General features: G+C 41.0%; 1 protein-coding gene across 1 annotated transcript in view; it reads left to right on the top strand.

Annotated features, from left to right (window-relative positions):
- DNAH3 (dynein axonemal heavy chain 3) overlaps nucleotides 1-20,374 on the top strand; it is a 234,734-nt gene that overhangs the window by 107,053 nt on the left and 107,307 nt on the right. The window contains 9 exon segments of the mRNA XM_069570315.1: nucleotides 1,173-1,281; nucleotides 1,508-1,621; nucleotides 2,382-2,558; nucleotides 4,803-4,894; nucleotides 6,937-7,156; nucleotides 7,857-7,991; nucleotides 15,459-15,570; nucleotides 17,356-17,597; nucleotides 20,103-20,203. Coding sequence (XP_069426416.1) covers nucleotides 1,173-1,281; nucleotides 1,508-1,621; nucleotides 2,382-2,558; nucleotides 4,803-4,894; nucleotides 6,937-7,156; nucleotides 7,857-7,991; nucleotides 15,459-15,570; nucleotides 17,356-17,597; nucleotides 20,103-20,203 — 1,302 coding nt within the window.

Raw genomic sequence — 20,374 nt, 5'->3', positions numbered from 1 at the left:
TTTTTCTTTCAAAGTCCTCAATCACTTGTTTTCTATGTTCTATGACTTCTTCAGTCATTTATCTATTCTGCTCACTATTCAACAACCATTTCTTGAACTTTACTGTACATGATGTGTGACCTCCAGGAATCCTCAACCTAATGGGGTAGAGGAGAGAGACACACTCAGGTGATAAGAAGAAAGTGTGTTAACTGACATTATAGAGGCTCATACACAGGGCTGTGGAACCACAGTTGATGTATCATTCATTTCTAATATTTATCTTATGCCTCCCATATGGAACTGAACAATGGGTTCTGAACTCAAGAGTTCATAATCTAGTGGGAGAAATATATTTATTTTTCATTATTCCATTAGCACTGGTGATCTTTGGAATGCAAAGGGTTTTTCACTTTCATTTGATTCATTTAGTATCAGTTCAGTTCAGTCGCTCAGTCATGTCCAACTCTGTGACCCCATGGACTGCAGCACTCCAGGCTTCCCTGTCCATTACCAACTCCCGGAGCTTACTCAAACTCGTGTCCATCGAGTTGGTGATGCCATCCAACCATGTCATCCTCTGTCGTTCCCTTCCCCGTCTGCCTTCAATCTTTCCCAGTATCAGGGTCTTTTCTAGTGAGTCAGTTCTTCACATCAGGTGGCCAAAATATTGTAGTTTCAGCTTCAGCATCAGTCCTTCCAATGAATATTCAGAAGTGATTTCCTTTAGGATGGTGTGGTTGGATCTCGTTGCTGTTCAAGGGACTCTCAAGAGTCTTCCCCAGAACCACAGTTCAAAAGGGTCAATTCTTCTGCGTTCAGCTTTCTTTATAGTCCAACTCTTATATCCATATATAACTACTGGAAAAACCATGGCTTTGACTAGATGGACCTTTGTTGACAAAATAATGTCTCTGTTTTTTAATATGCTGTCTAGGTTGTCATTTAGTATGTATATATTCATTTATCCATTCAATCATTCATTCAAACAAATGCTTATAGGTGCCACCCATACACCAGGCACCAAGGTTACAACACTGAATAAAATGGAATTTTTTGTGATGATGATGTATTGCCCATATAATCAGGGAAAATCATGTTTAATTATTTGAGTCAAAACAAAATAAACCAAAAGCCAGTTTGTTTCTTGTGCTTGAGGACATGGCATTGAGTTCTTATTTTCTTCCCCTTAGGACATTGATGGGGGCTTTGAAGCTGAACCTTGGAGGAGCCCCAGAGGGTCCAGCTGGGACAGGCAAGACAGAAACCACCAAAGATCTGGCCAAAGCTTTGGCCAAGCAGGTAGGAAAATGCTGTCCATCCTCACACTCTTTTCCCATCCCTCTCTGGAGCCGTACCCAGGGAAGTTGGCATGAAGTTCAAGATGGCTTAGCGTACCAGGCAGAGTGGGGCCCCAGCTCCTCCAGTAGAATGAGAAGAGGGGAGCCCCACCTCTGTTTCAAGGTGCAGGGTGATTCAGGTGGGTGAAACCCATCCTAAATGGAGCCCACATCCTCTCTCTCTCTAGTGTGTGGTCTTCAACTGCTCTGATGGCTTGGATTACAAAGCCATGGGGAAGTTCTTCAAAGGACTAGCCCAGGCTGGAGCATGGGCCTGCTTTGATGAGTTCAACAGGATTGAGGTAACCCTGCTACTAGGCTACTGAACAAAGGGTTTGGACATGCAGGGGCTTTTTTTCTGGGCTCTCAGTTCCTCCGTGACAGTGCTTATGTCTCCTCTATGGCCCCTGGCACAAAGTAAGTACTCCATGAACCAAACAAAAACAGCCCCAATGAGACAAAATGCCTAGGGTATACATAAGAATTCTCACCAAATTCATTCACTCACTTGCTCATTCAAAAATTTACTGAGCAACTACCCTATGTCAGATATTGTGTATGTGTTCATAATACAGAGATGAGCAAGGAACAGTTTTGCCCTCTAGACTGTTATAGTTCAGCCAAGGGAGATAAAAATTAAATGATACAAGTAGAATATGAGAGAAGTCTATATCAGTGGTACAAAGGAGTCATCACAAATGAATAAGTGGTTAATTCTATTTGGGTAGGCAGTTGAGATTAGGGAATGTAAGTATGCAATTTGAACCAATAAACACCATACATGCATACTATGGGTGAGGTATTATGCTAGGTACAGGAACAAAGATAAAATACTTACACATACACACACACACACACACACAAACACACACACACACGCATATACACACCAGTTTTCTGTTCTTTTCCCAAAACTCTAAATCATGCTCCTAACTTTGAATGTGAAGATCTTATTCTCAGGTGATGGGGTTCTTTCTTCGCTAGGTGAAGGATACTATGGCAGAGTGGGGTGGGTGGCTGTCAGAAGCAGGAGCTCAAATCAACCAGCCATTCTCACTCCAGGTAGAAGTACTATCTGTGGTAGCTCAACAGATTCTCAGCATTCAACAAGCCATTATCCGGAAGCTAAAGACATTCATCTTTGAAGGCACCGAGCTCTCTCTAAACCCAACCTGTGCGGTCTTCATCACCATGAACCCTGGGTATGCTGGCAGGGCTGAGCTGCCAGATAACCTCAAGGTAAACATCAGAGTGGGAAATACGGGGTGTACTTTATGATATAGAAACCTTTGGAAGTATCCAGGCATCTCTCAGAGAAGCCAAATAATAGACCATGTGATATTTTTCAACTATGAGAAGTGAAGATGTTATTTGGCTTCAGAACTCAATCATCTCCCCAACTCTAGCTTTCATGAGGTGGGAGAAAATATATACCATAATAACCAATGGCAAAGAGGAAACAATGAACACTGGAATAAGTGTCACTATTTCTGATGTCTACAAGGGTCAGACAGTTCATATAAACGAAAAAAGCCAAATAGGCCTGATAGGAACTCTGACAGATATCCCACCTAGAGGCAGCAGCCCCTACTTATCCCCAGGCTACTCTGGCCAAGCAGGAATTTGGGGACCTTCTCATTTTTTCAGGAAAAAACAGAAATTTGGATGGTTACATAAAATCTTATTTTTAGATCCTGGCTTAATGCAAAAACTAAAATCATTGTAGGCAAAATAAAATCATTGTAGACCAAATAAAACAGATTGGCATATAAGAGAGCATCAAAGATCAACACAGAGAACGCTGGTAAACCAAGACCAGAGTACATGGAGCTAAGCTAGTTAGGCCCAAATGGTGTCCACACCAAAGCAGAATGTTCCAACCAGCTAAAGAGATAACAAGAAAGCTAATATGTCCTCGAGACCTACTGCTCAACTGGCCTGAGCTACAACCATGGCAGTAAGCATTGGTCCTGCTGCTACGGGAAAAGGAAAGTGCCTCTGAAGTAGGGGAGAGAGGATGTAGGGGAGGCCATCTTCAAGGGGACAGGCACTAAATGACCTTAGCATGCTGCTCTCATAGATGAAAAAAACCCAAAGTGCAAAGTGACTGGGTCTCTACCTGTGGAGCATCTAGCCCCCCAACTGCATGAAGAAAGGGAGACTTCAAGACCCACTTCTTTATGGGTTTTCTTTCAAATTATTGCTCCATTCCCTCCAGTGAAAGACACAAGAGAGACCTGGACAAAAACGTATATTTACAATAGCACATGATGCTCCATCTGCTAGAAATGCATTCTGATTAGTTCCTGGAATCTAATTCAAGTATACCACTCCTCCTCCTCCCTGGGAATAGAAAAGAAGTCAAGGAAATCCCTACGAGTGACCCCTCCTCTCTAGGTCAGCATAGACCAGTAGACACCAAAGTCGAATCTGAACCCGCATTTCTCATTTTATAGTGCACAATTGTAAGTCCCTCCTGCATCCATCCCAGCTAACAACCATGCTAGATCTGCAGAAACAACGTTCATGAGACAGTGTAGCCTAGCAGAAAGTACTCAGGGTTGGTGTCAGGAAGTCTGGATTCTAGTCTTGGCTCTACCTCTAACTGCATGACTGAAGCAAGTCTCTTCTCCTCTAAGATCTAAAATACAAAGTCACTTCAGTCACGTCCAACTCTTTGCAACTCTATGGGCGGTAGCCCACCAGACTCCTCTGTCCATGGGATTCTCCAGGCAAGAATGCTAGAATGGGTTGCCATGCCCCACTTCAGGGAATCTTCCCTACCCAGGGATCAAAGCCACAAATCTTATGTCTCCTGCATTGGCAGGTGGGTTCTTTACTGCTAGCGCCACCTGGAAAGCCCCAATAGTAACAATACCTGATATTTATTGAGCCCTTACCATGTGCTATACACCTTTTTAAGCACTTCACTTATATAATATAATTTGTCCTCATGATAACTATGAAGAGGGCATAGTTGTTAGTAGACCTTTTTGAGGTTAAAGACCAGCAGTCTAGAGGGGTTACCTAACTTACCCATGGTTGGTATGTAGCAGAACAAGGACTTGATTTTTTTAAATCAAGATCTGTCTAACTTCAGGATTCTTCTGCTATGTAATTATCCTGCATCCCTGAATGACTTCTGATGTCTACATTGAACACCAGAAGGCTCCAATAGTTGAATGAAGCTATTGAAACTCCACTTGGCATAGGAAGATGAAGTGTTGCTAGGATACTGGCACCTAAAGCCTTCTACACAACCATTGAGGGACCCAATGTATTTGGACAAGGCTAGTGGGGAGGTTCCTGGAGCAGTGAATCCATCTGTAAAGACAGTCTCTGCACTGATTTGTGCACAGACCTCCTTTCCTGGATTGTCACTGGGTGGTCTGAATGATCATGTTATTTCTCTTTGCCTCTTTAGATGTGCCTTCCCAGTTTTCACCTTACGCAGTTAGGTTCTGAATGGCATTTCTTTTCCAGGCCTTGTTTCGGACAGTGGCCATGATGGTGCCAGATTATGCCCTCATTGGAGAAATCTCACTCTACTCTATGGGATTTCTAGACTCCAGAAGGTACATTATATTGGCTTTCCAGTGGGTTTTAAAGGAAGAGTGATGGAATGACTTTTTGTAGGGTGGATTCAAGGTAAATTGTCCATTGGAAAACAAAAAAGAGAAACTTGAGATATATGCTCTTACTCACAAGTTTATCTGAATGTACATAGCCCTGGTCTCGGTCTTGACCCCTTCTTTGACTAGGAAATGGCCAAGACTCCCAAGAAAGAGCCCTCCATCCCTTATATGTACCTGGACTACTTCTAAGGAAGACTCACTCATTTCTTCTCTATCCCTCACTGTTAACACACACACACACACATTCCTAAATGACTGAAAGACATGAAATTATTTCAAGATTGAGTTGTTATTGACCAAGATTGAAGAGGAAAAATTAATATAATTTAGAATTAACTTTGTTATCAATATAATATTTATGTACTCCCATCAACTTGATTACCTCTCATTCAAGTATTACCCAGTTTTCTGAGACACAGACATACACAAGCATCAGTGTCTTTTTCAAATATAACCAGAATTGTGAATATTCACTATAAAATGGCTTTTATTGATCTATTTCAAATTTTACATTTATCTTTTCACATTGCTTGGCCATAATCAATTGATTTTTTTGTCACCACAGATATCTCCACAAGGCCCAAAGTGTCTTTGTGGTCTGGAGGTCATTGCTCTTAATGCACAGGGTTATAGATGTTCTCAACAGAATGTGTCATCCTTCCTAGGCTAAGAGGCTGCCTCAGTCATTAGAGGTTTAGTTTATTATTTTCTATAGGAGACTTGGCTTACATTGATTTGCCTATTCAATTCATTTATTCAATTGGCAAACCTTCATTGAGCCACCTACCTTATGCCCTGCCCAGTCCTAGGTGCTGGTGAGCAACACAGTCTTTGCTTTTAAAGTAAATCAGTCTTGTTAGACAGGAGTCCTGCAAGGAAAATATGCATCAGTATATTAGTTAGGGTAAACCTCACCTCCAAATTCCAATGGCTTAGCATAGTAAAAGTTTTATTTTTTACTCCCTGGAAATCCAAAATGGGTGTCTGTGGTCAGAGGAGTTCTTCCCCAAGGAACCCAGGTAACTTATATCTCACAGCTATAACACATGAGCATGGAGGAGCTTATAGAGGAGGTTTTTATGGATCAGCCCTTAAAGTGGCATACTTCTACTTCATTCATATGCCACTGGCTAGGAGTCAGCAATGTGGCCACCCCTGTGGGGAAGGCTGGGAAATGTGGTCCGCTATGTGCTCAGGAAAAATGAGATATGGTAGTACACATGAGCATACATGTATTATGTGCTGAGTATATTAATTTTTGAGATTTTTTTTTTAAATTAAAAGATGGATATTGAAAAAAAATTGTAACGTTACAGAAGCGCAAAATTGAGTGTCCCCTGGTGGCTCAGACGGTAAAGCATCTGCCTCCAGTGTGGGAGACCTGGGTTCTATCCCTGGGTCAGGAAGATCCTCTGGAGAAGGAAATGGCAACCCACTCCAGTACTCTTGCCTGGAAAACCCCATGGACAGAGGAGTGTAGTAGGCTACAGTCCATGGGGTCTCAGAGTCAGACACAACTGAGCGACTTCACTTCACTTCACTTCATTGTGTCCCTTAGTAGTCCCACTCTATAGGCACTAACATTGTTAATCATTTGATGTAATCTTCCCAAATGTGTATATGTGTGGCATACACATGTACTCATATATACACATAAAAGTATAAACACGTACAGTTTCTTATATAGTACATATTACACTTATGTATGTGCTTGCTATTTTTCATCCTGCCTTTAAAAGAGAGTTATAGTACTTCCTTAGCTCATTAGTAACTCCATGGGATTTCCCAGGCAAGAGTACTGGAGTGGGTTGCCATTCCTTCTCCATAACTCTATAAGGAAACCTTCAAATGATAAGATTTTTCTATCATGTTCATGGGCAAGCCTCGCTTCTGAAGGGACAGGGCACAACATGTTGGTAATGTCTGCTGAGCAGGACATGGGCCTTACTGGAGGGTCTGCAGACATGTCTTTGCCCTCCCAGTCTTGCTCAGAAGATTGTTGCCACCTACCGCCTGTGTTCAGAGCAACTCTCCTCCCAGCATCACTATGACTATGGCATGCGTGCTGTCAAGTCTGTGCTCACTGCTGCTGGCAACCTGAAACTCAAGTATCCAGAGGAGAATGAGAGTGTCTTGCTGCTCCGGGCCTTGCTTGACGTCAACCTGGCCAAGTTCTTGGCTCAAGATGTCCCACTGTTTCAGGTATGCAATGGTTTGGGACCTTGGCTAAGCACTGAGATTCTACTTCCCAAGATGAAAAAAATTTTGGCACCTCTTCCACTCCTTACACCCTGGCCCATTCTCTAGCCAGCATCCCTATTGCCAGATACCCTCCCCCAAATATTAAGTAATAATGGTAATAGCAATATCCCTAATTCTTGATTTTTAATAAAAAAAATGTTTATTAAAAAAATTAAACTAAAAAATAAAATTAAACTAAAACTAAATTTTAAAAATTAAAAATTAACTAAAAAATAAACTATTTTATTTTTTAATAAAAATAGTTTCACTGATAGGATAATATTTGCTGTTGAGTGTGAGTAGTTAGTTGTTTATATCAAATATAATTAGTTTTGTAACTATTTTAACACCTATCTTCCTTACTAGGCTGTAAGCTCTTAAAGACAGAAAGCATGGCTATTTTGTTCATTCCTAGTGTAATGACTGGAATAGCATAGACATGGGCTATTTTCTGACTTTTTAAATTATTGGAAAGAAACAGCATGTTTAACAAATTTTGTTGGAATTTTTAATTGTGGATGAGGTATATGATTTTGGTATAGGAAAACTGAGGTTTGGAATTTTCCAAGGATTCCTGCTATTTGTAGAATCCATTAAAAAAAAAGTTGAGGTTATATATCTGATAATTCATCCTTTTCACATCTTGAATTTTTGTTAACAGGGAATTATATCAGACTTGTTTCCTGGAGTTATTCTTCCACAGCCAGACTATGCAGTTTTTATGGAAGTACTAAATGCAAACATCAAAAAGATGAAACTTCAGCCAGTACCTTGGTTTATTGGAAAAATTATCCAGGTTGGTTCCATGTACCTATGTGGAAATGTACCTGTTTATTGTTTGCTGAGGTCAGAAATCAGAAAGAACTATGGTAGATTGGAACTGAACTGATGGCAATTGGAAATTAGAGCTGGAGGTAGAGATGAAGACACGTAACAATCCACCTTCAATTTTCATTTCTAGAAGTTGATGTTTAAAATCCAATATTTTTCCTATCACCATCTTCCCTGGGGTTTCTTTTTTTTTAATTTAGGGATGAAATAGAACCTTTTGGGGCATTGTGCTTTGAATTAGTCAAGACTTTTTTGGTTCCCAATGAGAGAACGTGAACATGAAAGTTCCTCAGTTGTGTCTGACTCTTTGCAACCCTGTGGACTATATAGTCCATGAAATTCTCCAGGTCAGAATACTGGAGTGGGTAGCCTTTCCCTTCTCCAGGGGAGCTTCCCCACCCAGGAATCAAACCAGGGTCTCCTGTATTGCAGGCAGATTCTTTACAAACTGAGCTATGAGGGAAGCGCCCTCCCAATGATAGAAATTCAATTCAAACTGTCTTAGTCAATAAAAGGGAATTTACTCACCTAACTTGAAAAGTCCAGAAATATGTTGGCCTCAGGCATAGTAGGATACAGATTTTATTTAGATAATATCAGGAATCCATCTCTCTTCATTTCTGGATTCTGCTTCTCTCTGCGTGAAAAACTGATTCTCAGGGAGGCCTCCAGTAACCTCAGACTTAAATTGTCTCATGTTCGAGTCCAGAAGGAAAAAGAACATCACTCTCAGAGTGTCCTCAGCAAAAAGTCTCAGTATTAGCTTTGGATGGTGTTGATAAAGTCACATGACCATCCCTGAAGCAATTACAAAGATATGGAGACAATAATAACCCCACCTCTGCCAGAAGTGGAGATGGAGTCAGAGCCACCCAAGTCAAGTCATGTGGACTGAAACATAAAGTGGTGGTTCCTCAGGGGAAATCAAGGTGCTGTTATTAATACATGAAAGAAGTGTCTCTGTAGTCTCAATCTTGGAGAACCTTAGTGAAACTTCACCTAATTTCAGGTTTCCTTCCCTACAATCACTTTCTATGTAAAACTACCTTAAAGACATAAACAGAATAATGTGAGTCTCAAATGCACTTTTTCTGCGGAATCATAGGGCAGAACTACAAGGGACCTTAAATGCCATCTGGTGTTTGGCCCCATAAGAACACTGGCATCCAGAGAGGGAACAGATTTGGATTCACATAGACCTAGTTTCAAATCTCACCCCATTCCATTTTTTGCTGTGAGATTTTAGGCAAGTTAGTTCAACATTCTGAGCCCCAGTTTCCTCATCTATAAAATAAAGACAGTAAAATCTTTCCCATAGAGTAATATTGAGACAAGAGATATGTAAATTGCCAGATATAGTGCCTGATTACTATATCATTGTCAACCCCACCATCTCCACAGACATGCAAAGCATCATCATTTCATAAAATCATATTGTTATTGAGAATCAAAGATCAAGATTAGGACCCTGGTCTCTAGATTCTGAATCAAAATAAAATTTCTAGGAATAAAAATTTTTCCCAGGGCTTCCTTGGTGGCTCAGTGGTAAGGAATCCAGCTGCCAGTTCAGGAGACACAGATTCAATTCCTGATCTGGGAAGATCCCACATGCTGCAGAGTAGTTAAGCCCATGAACAACAACTACTGAGCCTGTGTTCTAGCACCTGGGAGCCGAAACTATTGAGCCCATGTGCCGCTTGTGAAGCCCACAAGCTCTAGAACCTATGCTCCACAATAGCAAAAGTCATCGCAATGTGCAGCCCGCACACTGTAAATAGAGAGTAGCCCTTGCTTGCCGCAACTAGAGAAAAGCCCTTGCAGCAACAAAGACCCAGCACAGCCAAAACCAAATAATTAATTTTTTAATTACTAAAAAAATTTCCCCTACTCTCTCATTAAAAGAATAATATTTTTCCCTACTATGTCATCAAGTGTGGTAGTTTTGACACAATTCATTTAACCCAATATTGAATCCCAATTATTCATTGGGATTTTATAGATGCACTATATATCAGTTCAGCTCGGTGAGTTCAGTCGCTCAGTTGTGTCTGACTCTTTGTGACCCTATGGACTGCAGCACTCCAGGCTTCTCTGACCATCACCAACTCCTGGAGCTCACTCAAACTCATGCCATCAAGTCCGTGATGCCATCCAACCGTCTTATCCCCTGTCATCTGCTTCTCCTCCGGCCTTCAATTTTTCCCACCATCAGGGTCTTTTAAAATAAGTAAGTTCTTTGCATCAGGTGGACAAAGTACTGGAGTTTCAGCTTTAGCATCAGTCCTTCCAATGAATATTCAGAACTGATTTCTTTAGGATGGGCAGGTTGGATCTCATTGCAGTCCAAGGGACTCTCAAGAGTCTTCTCCAACACCACACTTCAAAAGCATCAATTCTTTGGCACTCAGCATTCTTCACAGTCCAACTCTCACATCCATACATGACCACTGGAAAAACCATAGCCTTGACTAGACAGACCTTTGTTGGCAAAGTAATATTTCTGCTTTTTAATACGCTATCTAGGTTGGTCATAACTTTCCTTCCAAGGAGTAAGCATCTTTTAATTTCATAGCTGCAATCACCATCTGCAGTGATTTTGGAGCCCGCAAAAATAAAGTCTGACACAGTTTTTCCACTGTTTCCTCATCTATTTCCCATGAACTGATGGGACCAGATGCCATGATCTTCGTTTTCTGAATGTTGAGCTTTAAGCCAACTTTTTCACTCTCATCTTTCACTTTTATCAAGAGGCTTTTGAGTTCCTCTTCACTTTCTGCCATAAGGGTAGTGTCATCTGCATATCTGAGATTATTGATATTTCTCCTGGCAATCTTGATTCCAGTTTGTGATTCTTCAAGCCCAGCATTTCTCATGATGTACTCTGCATATAAGTTAAATAAGCAGGGTGACAATGTACAGCCTTAACGTACTCCTTTTCCTATTAGGAACCAGTCTGTTGTTCCATGTCCAGTTCTAACTGTTGCTTCCTGACCTGCATATAGGTTTCTCAAGAGGCAGGTCAGGTGGTCTGGTATTCCCATCTCTCTCAGAATTTTCCACAGTTTATTGTGATCCACACAGTCAAAGGCTTTGGCATAGTCAGTAAAGCAGAAATAGATGTTTTTCTGGAACTCTCTTGCTTTCTCCATGACCCAGCGGATGTTGGCAATTTGATCTCTGGTTCCTCTGACTTTTCTAAAATCAGCCTGAACAACTGGAAGTTCATGGTTCATGTATTGCTGAAGCCTGTCTTGGAGAATTTTGAGCATTACTTTACTAGTGTGTGAGATCAGTGCAATTGTGTGATAGTTTGAGCCTTCTTTGGCATTGCCTTTCTTTGGGATTGGAATGAGAACTGACCTTTTCCACTCTTATGGCCACTGCTGAGTTTTCCAAATTTGCTGGCATATTGAGTGCAGCACTTTCACAGCATCATCTTTCAGGATTTGAAATAGCTCAACTGGAATTCCATCACCTCCACTAGCTTTGTTCATAGTGATGCTTTCTAGGGCCGACTTGACTTCACATTCCAGGATGTCTGGCTCTAGATGAATAATCACAGCATCGTGATTATCTGGGTCATGAAGATCTTTTTTGTACAGTTCTTCTGTGTATTCTTGCCACCTCCTCTTCCTCTTAATATCTTCTGCTTCTGTTAGGTCCATACCATTTCTGTCCTTTATCAAGCCCATCTTTGCCTGAAATGTTCCCTTGGTATCTCTAATTTTCTTGAAGAGATCTCTAGTCTTTTCTATTCTGTTGTTTTCCTCTATTTCTTTGCATTGATCACTGAGGAAGGCTTTCTTATCTCTCCTTGCTATTCTTTGGAACTCTGCATTCAGATGGGAGTCTTTCCTTTTCTCCTTTGCTTTTCACTTCTCTTCTTTTCACAACTATTTGTAAGGCCTCCTCAGACAGCCATTTTGCTTTTTTGCATTTCTTTTCCATGGGGATGGTCTTGATCCCCATCTCCTGTAAAATGTCATGAACCTGCATCCATATTTCATCAGGGACTCTATCTATCAGATCTAGGCCCTTAAATCTATTTCTCACTTCCACTGTATAATCATAAGGGATTTGATTTAGGTCATACCTGAATAATCTAGCAGTTTTCCCCACTTTCTTCAATTTAAGTCTGAATTTAGCAATAAAGAGTTCATGATCTGAGCCACAGTCAGCTCCCAGTCTTGTTTTTGTTGACTGTATAGAGCTTCTCCATCTTTGGCTGCAAAGAATATAATCAATCTGATTTCAGTGTTGATCATCTGGTGATGTCCATGTGTAGAGTCTTCTCTTGTGTTGTTGGAAGAGGGTGTTTGCTATGACCGGTGTGTTCTCTTGGCAGAACTCTATTAGCCTTTGCCCTGCTTCATTCTGTACTCCAAGGCCAAATTTGCCTGTTACTCCAGGTGTTTCTTGACTTCCTGCTTTTGCATTCCAGTCCCCTATAATGAAAAGGACATCTTTTTTAGGTGTTAGTTCTACAAGGTCTTGTAGGTCTTCATAGAACTGTTCAACTTCAGCTTCTTCAGCGTTACTGGTTGGGACATAGGCTTGCATTACCGTGATATTGAATGGTTTGCCTTGGAAATGAACAGAGATCATTCTGTCGTTTTTGAGATTGCATCCAAGTACTGCATTTTGGACTCTTTTGTTGACCATGATGGCTACTCCATTTCTTCTGAGGCATTCCTGCCCACAGTAGTAGATATAATAGTCATCTGAGTTAAATTTACTCATTCCAGTCCATTTTAGTTCGCTGATTCCTAGAATGTCGACGTTCACTCTTGCCATCTCTGTTTGACCACTACCAATTTGCCTTGATTCATGGACCTGACATTCCAGGTTCCTATGCAATATTGCTCTTTATAGCATCAGACCTTGCTTCTATCCCCAGTCACATCCACAGCTGGGTATTGTTTTTGCTTTGGCTCCATCCCTTCATTCTTTCTGGAGTTATTTCTCCACTGATCTCCTGTAGCATATCAGGCCCCTACTGACCTGGGGAGTTCCTCTTTCAGTATCCTATTATTTTGCCTTTTCATACTGTTCATGGGGTTCTCAAGGCAACAATACTGAAATGGTTTTCCATTCCCTCCTCCAGTGGACCACATCCTGTCAGACCTCTCCACCATGACCCATCTGTCTTGTGTGGCCCCACATGATATGGCTTAGTTTCACTGAGTTAGACAAGGCTGTGGTCTGTGTGATCAGATTGGCTAGTTTTCTGTAATTATGGTTTCAGTATGCCTGCCCTCTGATGCCCTCTCGCAACACCTACCATCTCACTTGGGTTTCTCTTACCTTGGACTTGCTTTATCACTTATCTGTACATCCATAATCCACTTATCTTACTTTTTATGTATTTCAAAGTAATTTGCAGGCCTACAGGTAAACTTTTATATAGTTTAAATATTTTAGTACCAATTTTGAAAAACAAAACATATGAGGAGATCCCTGGTGATCCAGTAAATAAAAATTGACCTTCCAATACAGGGGACTCAGGTCAAATCCCTGGGTGGGAAACTGAAATCCTACATGCTGCAGGGCAACTAAGCCTGTGCTTCATAATGCATGCTTCAGTGAAGACCCAGAACAGCCAAAAATATATGTATGGAGTTACCAAGCTTTTTGTTATATTGATACCTTAATAATTCATTTTGGGCTTTGCTGATAGCTCAGTCGGTAAAGAATCCACCTGCAATGCAGGAGACCCTGGTTCAATTCCTGGGTCGAGAAGATCCCCTAGAGAAAGGGTTAGGCTACCCACTCCAGTATTTTGGGGCATGCCATGTGACTCAGCTTGTAAAGAATCTGCCTGCAATGTGGGAGACCTGGGTTTGATCCCTGTGTTGGGAAGATCCTCTGGAGAAGGGAAAAGCTCCAGTATTCTGGCCTGGAGAATTCCGCAGAAGTTCCCCATTTATAGTCCATGGGGTTGCAAAGAGTAGGACATGACTGAGAGTCTTTCACTTTCAGTAATCTATTTAAAGGTGTGTGAGGAGGAAGGTGAGAGACTATTGAAGCATAAGTGCCTTTCTTCTTTCTAATGCACAGTCAACTCACTTATCTTTATTCTATCTGAAATGTCTTTCCTATTTCAATGTAAACTTTGCTTGATGGTTAGGGATTTTTTTTGTTTTATCCTCTGCATCTATAGCATCTAGAACAGTGTCTGGCACATAGTAGGTGTTTAACAAATATTTGCTGACTCACTTTTATCAGTACCTGTACCACCCCTCTATTGTCTTCATTTAGACCCTCTGTATAACTCACTTCCAAGGTGAAAAATATGTTAGTTGCTCAGTCATGTCTGACTCTACGCAACCCCATGGATTGTAGCCCGCAGGCTCCTCTGTCCATGGGATTTTCCAGGCAAGAATACTGGAGTGGATTGCCATTTCCTCCTCCAGGGAAGGTGAAAAATAATGAGAACATAATCTTTAAAATAAAAAGCTTCACGTACTCCCTTTTTCTGAGAGATTCACAGTTTAGAAGGAAAGAGAAAACATGAAATGTCATTTATATTAATTTCCATTTCAGCTATCATAGACTACTCATCACAGACAGACAGAACAATTAGAAAATTTTAAAAATGAGCTTCCACTTCGCTATTGATTCTCAAGGGTAAGGGCTAAAATTACATGGAAAGTCATTTGTATTTTACAGCATCTCTCCTGACTCATAAAATACATTTTAATCTATTGAGAATTCAAATTAAGTCAGAGTAGAATTTAGGCCTTGAGAAAGGAAATTTCCAATAGAAATACAATTTGCTAAAATGACCACTGTTTCCTTTTCCTCTTTAAAAGCAAGTAGAAATGGTGTAATGGAAAGATTAGCAGCATTGAAATCAGAGGCCCTGTGGTTAAATCCTGGTTCCACCACTGATGAACTTGGACAAGGCAGTTAACCTCTCTTGGGCTCAGTGTTCCCACCATTTGAAAGTAGTTAATGATGCCTGGTGGCTCAGTTGGTAAAGAATCCACCTGCAATGCAGGAGACCTGGGTTCAATCCCTGGGTTGGGAAGATACCCTGGAGGAGGGCATGGCAACCAACTCCAGTATTCTTGCCTGGAGAATCTTCATGGACAGAGGAGCCTGGTGGGCTGCAGTCCATGGGGTCACAAAGAGTCAGACATGACTGAGCAACTAAGCACAGCACACACAGCACAAGACATGCCTGAGTGGGTTAAATGAAATGACTTAGGTGAATCAGTTCATGTTTAGCACTTGGAGAGGTACAGAGTAAATAGTATTTCTCACCCCTTAAATAATCTGAAATGCACACATATATTATTATTCACGCAAAAGACGTTTAAGCAATAGATGAAAAAACATGACTGTAGCCCTCATTCCTTGTTGACTTCTGACTAATTGCAATTCTGGGAGGTTTGCAATGATTAACTTCTTCCATGATGTTTCCTCCCAGATCTACGAGATGATGCTGGTAAGACATGGCTATATGATTGTTGGAGATCCCATGGGTGGCAAGACCTGTGCTTATAAAGTGTTGGCTGCAGCTCTGGGTGATTTATACGAAGGTAAAACTCACATCCCTGACTTCCAGGGAGAACAGGTGTCCCCACTTAGTTGACTGGTTCCAGAGAGATGATGCTAGGCTGTTAGCTTTGCCATCCCTGGATTTTAACATTAGAGCCAGAAATAGAACGTGGCACACAGGGTTCTGCAGGCAGAAAATAAAGAGGAGAGCTTCTAACAGGGGGTTTTATGTGCATCATTAGGCTGGAGGAATTTTCTCAAATGCTGAACTGTGGTTTCTCCAAAAGCTTCCCAGTGAGAGGGAAACTCCTGCCACTTACCTACACAAAATTGTTCTAAAAACAGATCACTGCATGGTTTCTGTTTTCTTTCCATTCCTTCTTTGCCTCTCTTTCTTTGTCTTCCCTTTCCCTTTTTTTCTGCCTCCCATTCTCCCTCCCTTCCATCCACTCTGCTTCCCTCCCTCCCTCCTCCTTTCCGTCTTTCCTTCCTTTCATTTAATGTAGAAGATAAGGCCTCAGAGTTTTGAATCAGACGCAGACCTTGGGCAAGTTACTAAACCTCTCTTTGCCTGTTTTCCCAGAGGCATCATTGTGATAATGGGATCATTGTGATAATTAAATGAGATTATACAGGGCTTCCCTGGTGGCTCAGATGGTAAAGCATCTGCCTGCAATGCAGGAGACCTGGGTTCAATTCCTGGGTCAGGAAGAACCCCCGGAGAAGGAAATGGCAATCCACTCCAGCACTCTTGCCTGGAAAATCCCATGGACGGATGAGCCTGATAGGCTACAGTCCATGGGGTCGCAAAGAGTCGGACACGACTGAGCAACTTCACTTTCATACAGGTAAATAACTTAGCACAGTGTCTGCTCAACAAATAAAAGCTATGTCTTTTGCCAGAGAAACAGTTTTGGGGGTTTTCCTTTTATAAAACACAAAGCTGTGGTTTCGAAAAGCAGTGCCTCGCTCTGCTTGTGTTTACACAATCCCTTCCAGTATGCTTTGTTTTAATATTTTTTGTAATAACATTGAGTTACTCTTGGATTTTTGTTTTCAGTACTCACTTGACATTAAAAACTAATTTGGGCATTTCCAAGTTAAATAGTAATTTAGGTATTGAATATAGTTTAGGAAACTAAATGAAGAGAAAGGAGGCTACCCCATTGTCTTTGCCTCAGGATTCTGCAGGAACAATTCTTGGTTCATGGTTCTAGTTCATGGTTCATGCACTCCAGTTTTTCCTTACTTTGAAGGATCACGTAAAAGTGTGGTTACTTTCTGTTATTACATATGATGTACCATCCATCAGCCTGTGTATTCCAGTTAGGTCCTGGTGCTCTATTCTCAGGGAACACTTACTGAGCAATGAAAGAAGAGGTTTCAGGGCTTAGCTGGCCCTTCAGATAGAGGAAAAGGAAAGTAACCATCTTTTACCTGTCAGTTGTTTCCTCATCTCAAGTCAAAGCCAAGGTTCTAGGGTAGCCATGAAAGCCAGATACATAATTATATGTCATCTCTCTCCTTTACTGCTGAGTTATTTTAGGCCCAGACAGACTTTATTTAGATCTAAATGGCTCATTTGACTTGTTTGAAATGAGGATCAGAAGACAATATGGTGAGAAACTAATAGCTGTAATAACCCAACAATTTAAGGCATTGCCTATCCAGTTATCCCAATTTTTATACAGAGTATAAATTTTATAAGGACTATGTTTGGATGGCATGCTGATAAATTTGTTTGACCTTTTAGATGGCATTGACTCTTGTCTAATGTTCTGGTCTCACCAGAAACTTTGTAACTTGTGTTGGACCTTCTTGTCCAGCCAAACAGATGGAAGAGTTTGCTGTGGAGTATAAGATCATTAATCCCAAGGCTATCACCATGGGGCAGCTGTATGGGTGCTTTGACCAAGTGAGCCACGAATGGACAGATGGTGTCCTTGCCAATGCTTTCCGAGAGCAAGCATCTTCTTTGTCTGATGACCGCAAGTGGATTATATTTGATGGACCAGTGGATGCTGTTTGGATTGAAAATATGAACACTGTTCTGGATGACAATAAAAAGGTACCTGTCTGATATCACTTTTACATAGATGGGGAATAAACTCTTTTACCGAAGAGAGTGATTGATCAAGACTATATAATATATACACTTATTTACACTGAGAATAAATGCCACATAAGAAAGTAACAGTTATTGATTCATGAATTATACTTTTGTTTTTACCTGTAGTAGGTAAGTTGAGTGTGTTTTGAGATAGTGTTGTATAATGGTTTAAAAGCCTTAGTTCTGGCTTTAAATTAGACTACTAGCTCTACAATTGAGCAAGTTGGGCAATTCACATAACTTCTCTGAACCAATTTCTTCATTTGTAAAAAAGGTAGTAATAAAATAGGGGTGTTGATAATTAAGATAGTCCATACAAAGCAACTGATATATGGGATGGATTTTGGTTATCCATTGCTGTATAAATAAAGATGCAAACTACCATAATACTTAGTGGCTTAACTTTGCTCATGATACTGTGGATTATAAATTTTAAAAAGGCTAAAAAGGGCCAAGCTAATCCTCATGATGTCATCTGGGGTGGCTAGCGCTAGAGGAGCACAGCCATGGTAGCTTCTTCACTCAGTTTTTGGGGGCTCTTTCCTCCTTGACTTGTCTGTCTCTCCGTAACTCTCTGTCTCTGTCTCTCTTGGTCTCTCTCTCTCTCTCTCTCTCTCTCTCTCTCTCTCTCTGCCTCTCTTTCTCTCAAATAGCATCTTATCCTCCAGGCCTATCCACATGACTTGGGCTTATCATTTGGTGGTCTTGGAGTAGTGGCACTCCTTACCTGGTGGTTGATTTGCAAGAGGCAGGAAATTAAAATCTCTGCTTGGAATTGGCACAGCACGACTTTCTCTGAATTTTGTTAAGTCAAAGAAGTCACAGAACCGTTCCAGATTCAAGGAAGTAGAGAAATAGATGCCACCTCTTGATGGAGGTGGGTGAGATCACACTGGAAAAGTACACGTGGGTTAGGAGATATCACAGCAATCTTTGGAAGATACATTCTGCCTACTGCAGTAAGTGTAGTGGCAAAGAGCTTAGTCTCTGGAGCTGGACAGCCTGGGTTCAGATCCTATGTTACCACTCAGCAGTCATGTAACCTCAGGAAAGCTATACCTATACCTCAATTGCATCATCTGTAAAATGAGGATAAGAGTGTCTGTATTATAATATTGTTAGCAAGATTAGATAAATTAATATTTACAAACTGCTTATAATAGCACCTTGCATGTAGGAAGTGCTGTAGAAGGGTTAGAATAAAATAATATTTATCACCATTTCAAGGAAGAGTTCTTACACTGACTATACTTCCTTATCAAATCGAGATATATTTTCCAACTGCATTTACATTTCACAAGACTAATAGTGAGTCATGCTCAACAATGGAAAGCCTAATTATCCAGATTACACACATATACTAATAATAGCATGTTCATAATTTTGATTATAAACATATAAATATAGAAGTGAGTTTTATTCCATGATATGGACTATGTTGTGTAAACTAATTGTACACATGTATTGGTTGGTCCTGAGACCAGAAGTATAAAGAGTCAGTGAAATTCCTGATGGCTCTTCTCAGCTCTGAATGAAATCAAACTACTGTCACAGCTATGGGTCTATTTTACTTTTTCTGATACTCAGAAATGACACTGTTAGTGGTGTTAGTCCCATAACAGCTGTGACCTTTCTGGGGTTGCAAGTAATGACCTGATTACAGACATGTTTGATGTGTGTCAGGTAATTTGCAAGAAGCTCTTTAAACCTCAACTTAGGAAGAGAAACATGGAGCAATGGAATTTCTTTTCCCCTGAGATACCAAGGCCTCAGGCCATCTTAGGACTTAAACATCTCACTTTAACCCATGTTGGGAAATGAGAAGCAGTGCCACAGACTTAGTGTATATACTCAGAGGCTGTCCTGTATATTTGCACTACTTTCTATGGGGATATACTTGCTAAACACTAGGGCTTCTAATGATCTTTCCATTTCAAAAATGATACGGAGATATTCTTGTCACTGTAACCCTGGACCAGTCCCTGAGGGATTCTAGAAGGAGTCTTCGTGGGAAACTTGAGAAAATATAATAGGATGCCAGTGTGCAATTAAGTTCTGTGTTAAACACTGAGGAAGGAACCATGAAACTAGCTGTAATCTGATAATTTCTAGATTCTTCATCTAAGGCTGCCATTCAGTGTTTCTCTGATTTCCCTATTTAACATTACATCTCACCAGACACAACATTCTTCTCTACTTTTTCTCCAAAGCATTTTCATCCTTGTATAGCCTACATATTTTGCTTATCATCCGTTCCTCCCAGCAGAATGCAGACCTCAAGAGGACAGGAATATTTTTGTTTGTTTTATTCTGCACAGCTAGCATTGTGTCTGGCACAGAGTAGGTGCTCAAGAAACATTTGTTGAATGAATTCAAACCATCTCTGTCTCCACTGAGGCCTTTTACTTACAGTTAGAATTCAAGCAATTTGCTGTCCTCTACCCCTCTTCTTTGTACTTTCAGCTGTGTTTAATGAGTGGAGAGATTATCCAGATGAGCCCCAAGATGAGTCTGATCTTCGAGCCAGCTGACCTGGAACAGGCCTCCCCAGCCACTGTGAGCAGGTGAGTCAGCTTGCATGAGTCCCTGAGGTAAGGCAAAGCCTCACTAACCCTGCTGCTGCTGCTAAGTCACTTCAGTCATGTCTGACTCTGTGAGACCCCAGAGATGGCAACCCACCAGGCTCCCCCATCCCTGGGATTCTCCAGACAAGAACACTGGAGTAGGTTGCCATT

The sequence above is a fragment of the Ovis canadensis genome, chromosome 24, assembly GCF_042477335.2.
Source record: "Ovis canadensis isolate MfBH-ARS-UI-01 breed Bighorn chromosome 24, ARS-UI_OviCan_v2, whole genome shotgun sequence".
NCBI lineage: Eukaryota > Metazoa > Chordata > Mammalia > Artiodactyla > Bovidae > Ovis > Ovis canadensis.
The sequence above is the reverse complement of the archived record's forward strand: the minus strand, read 5'-3'. Positions and strand labels throughout refer to the sequence as shown.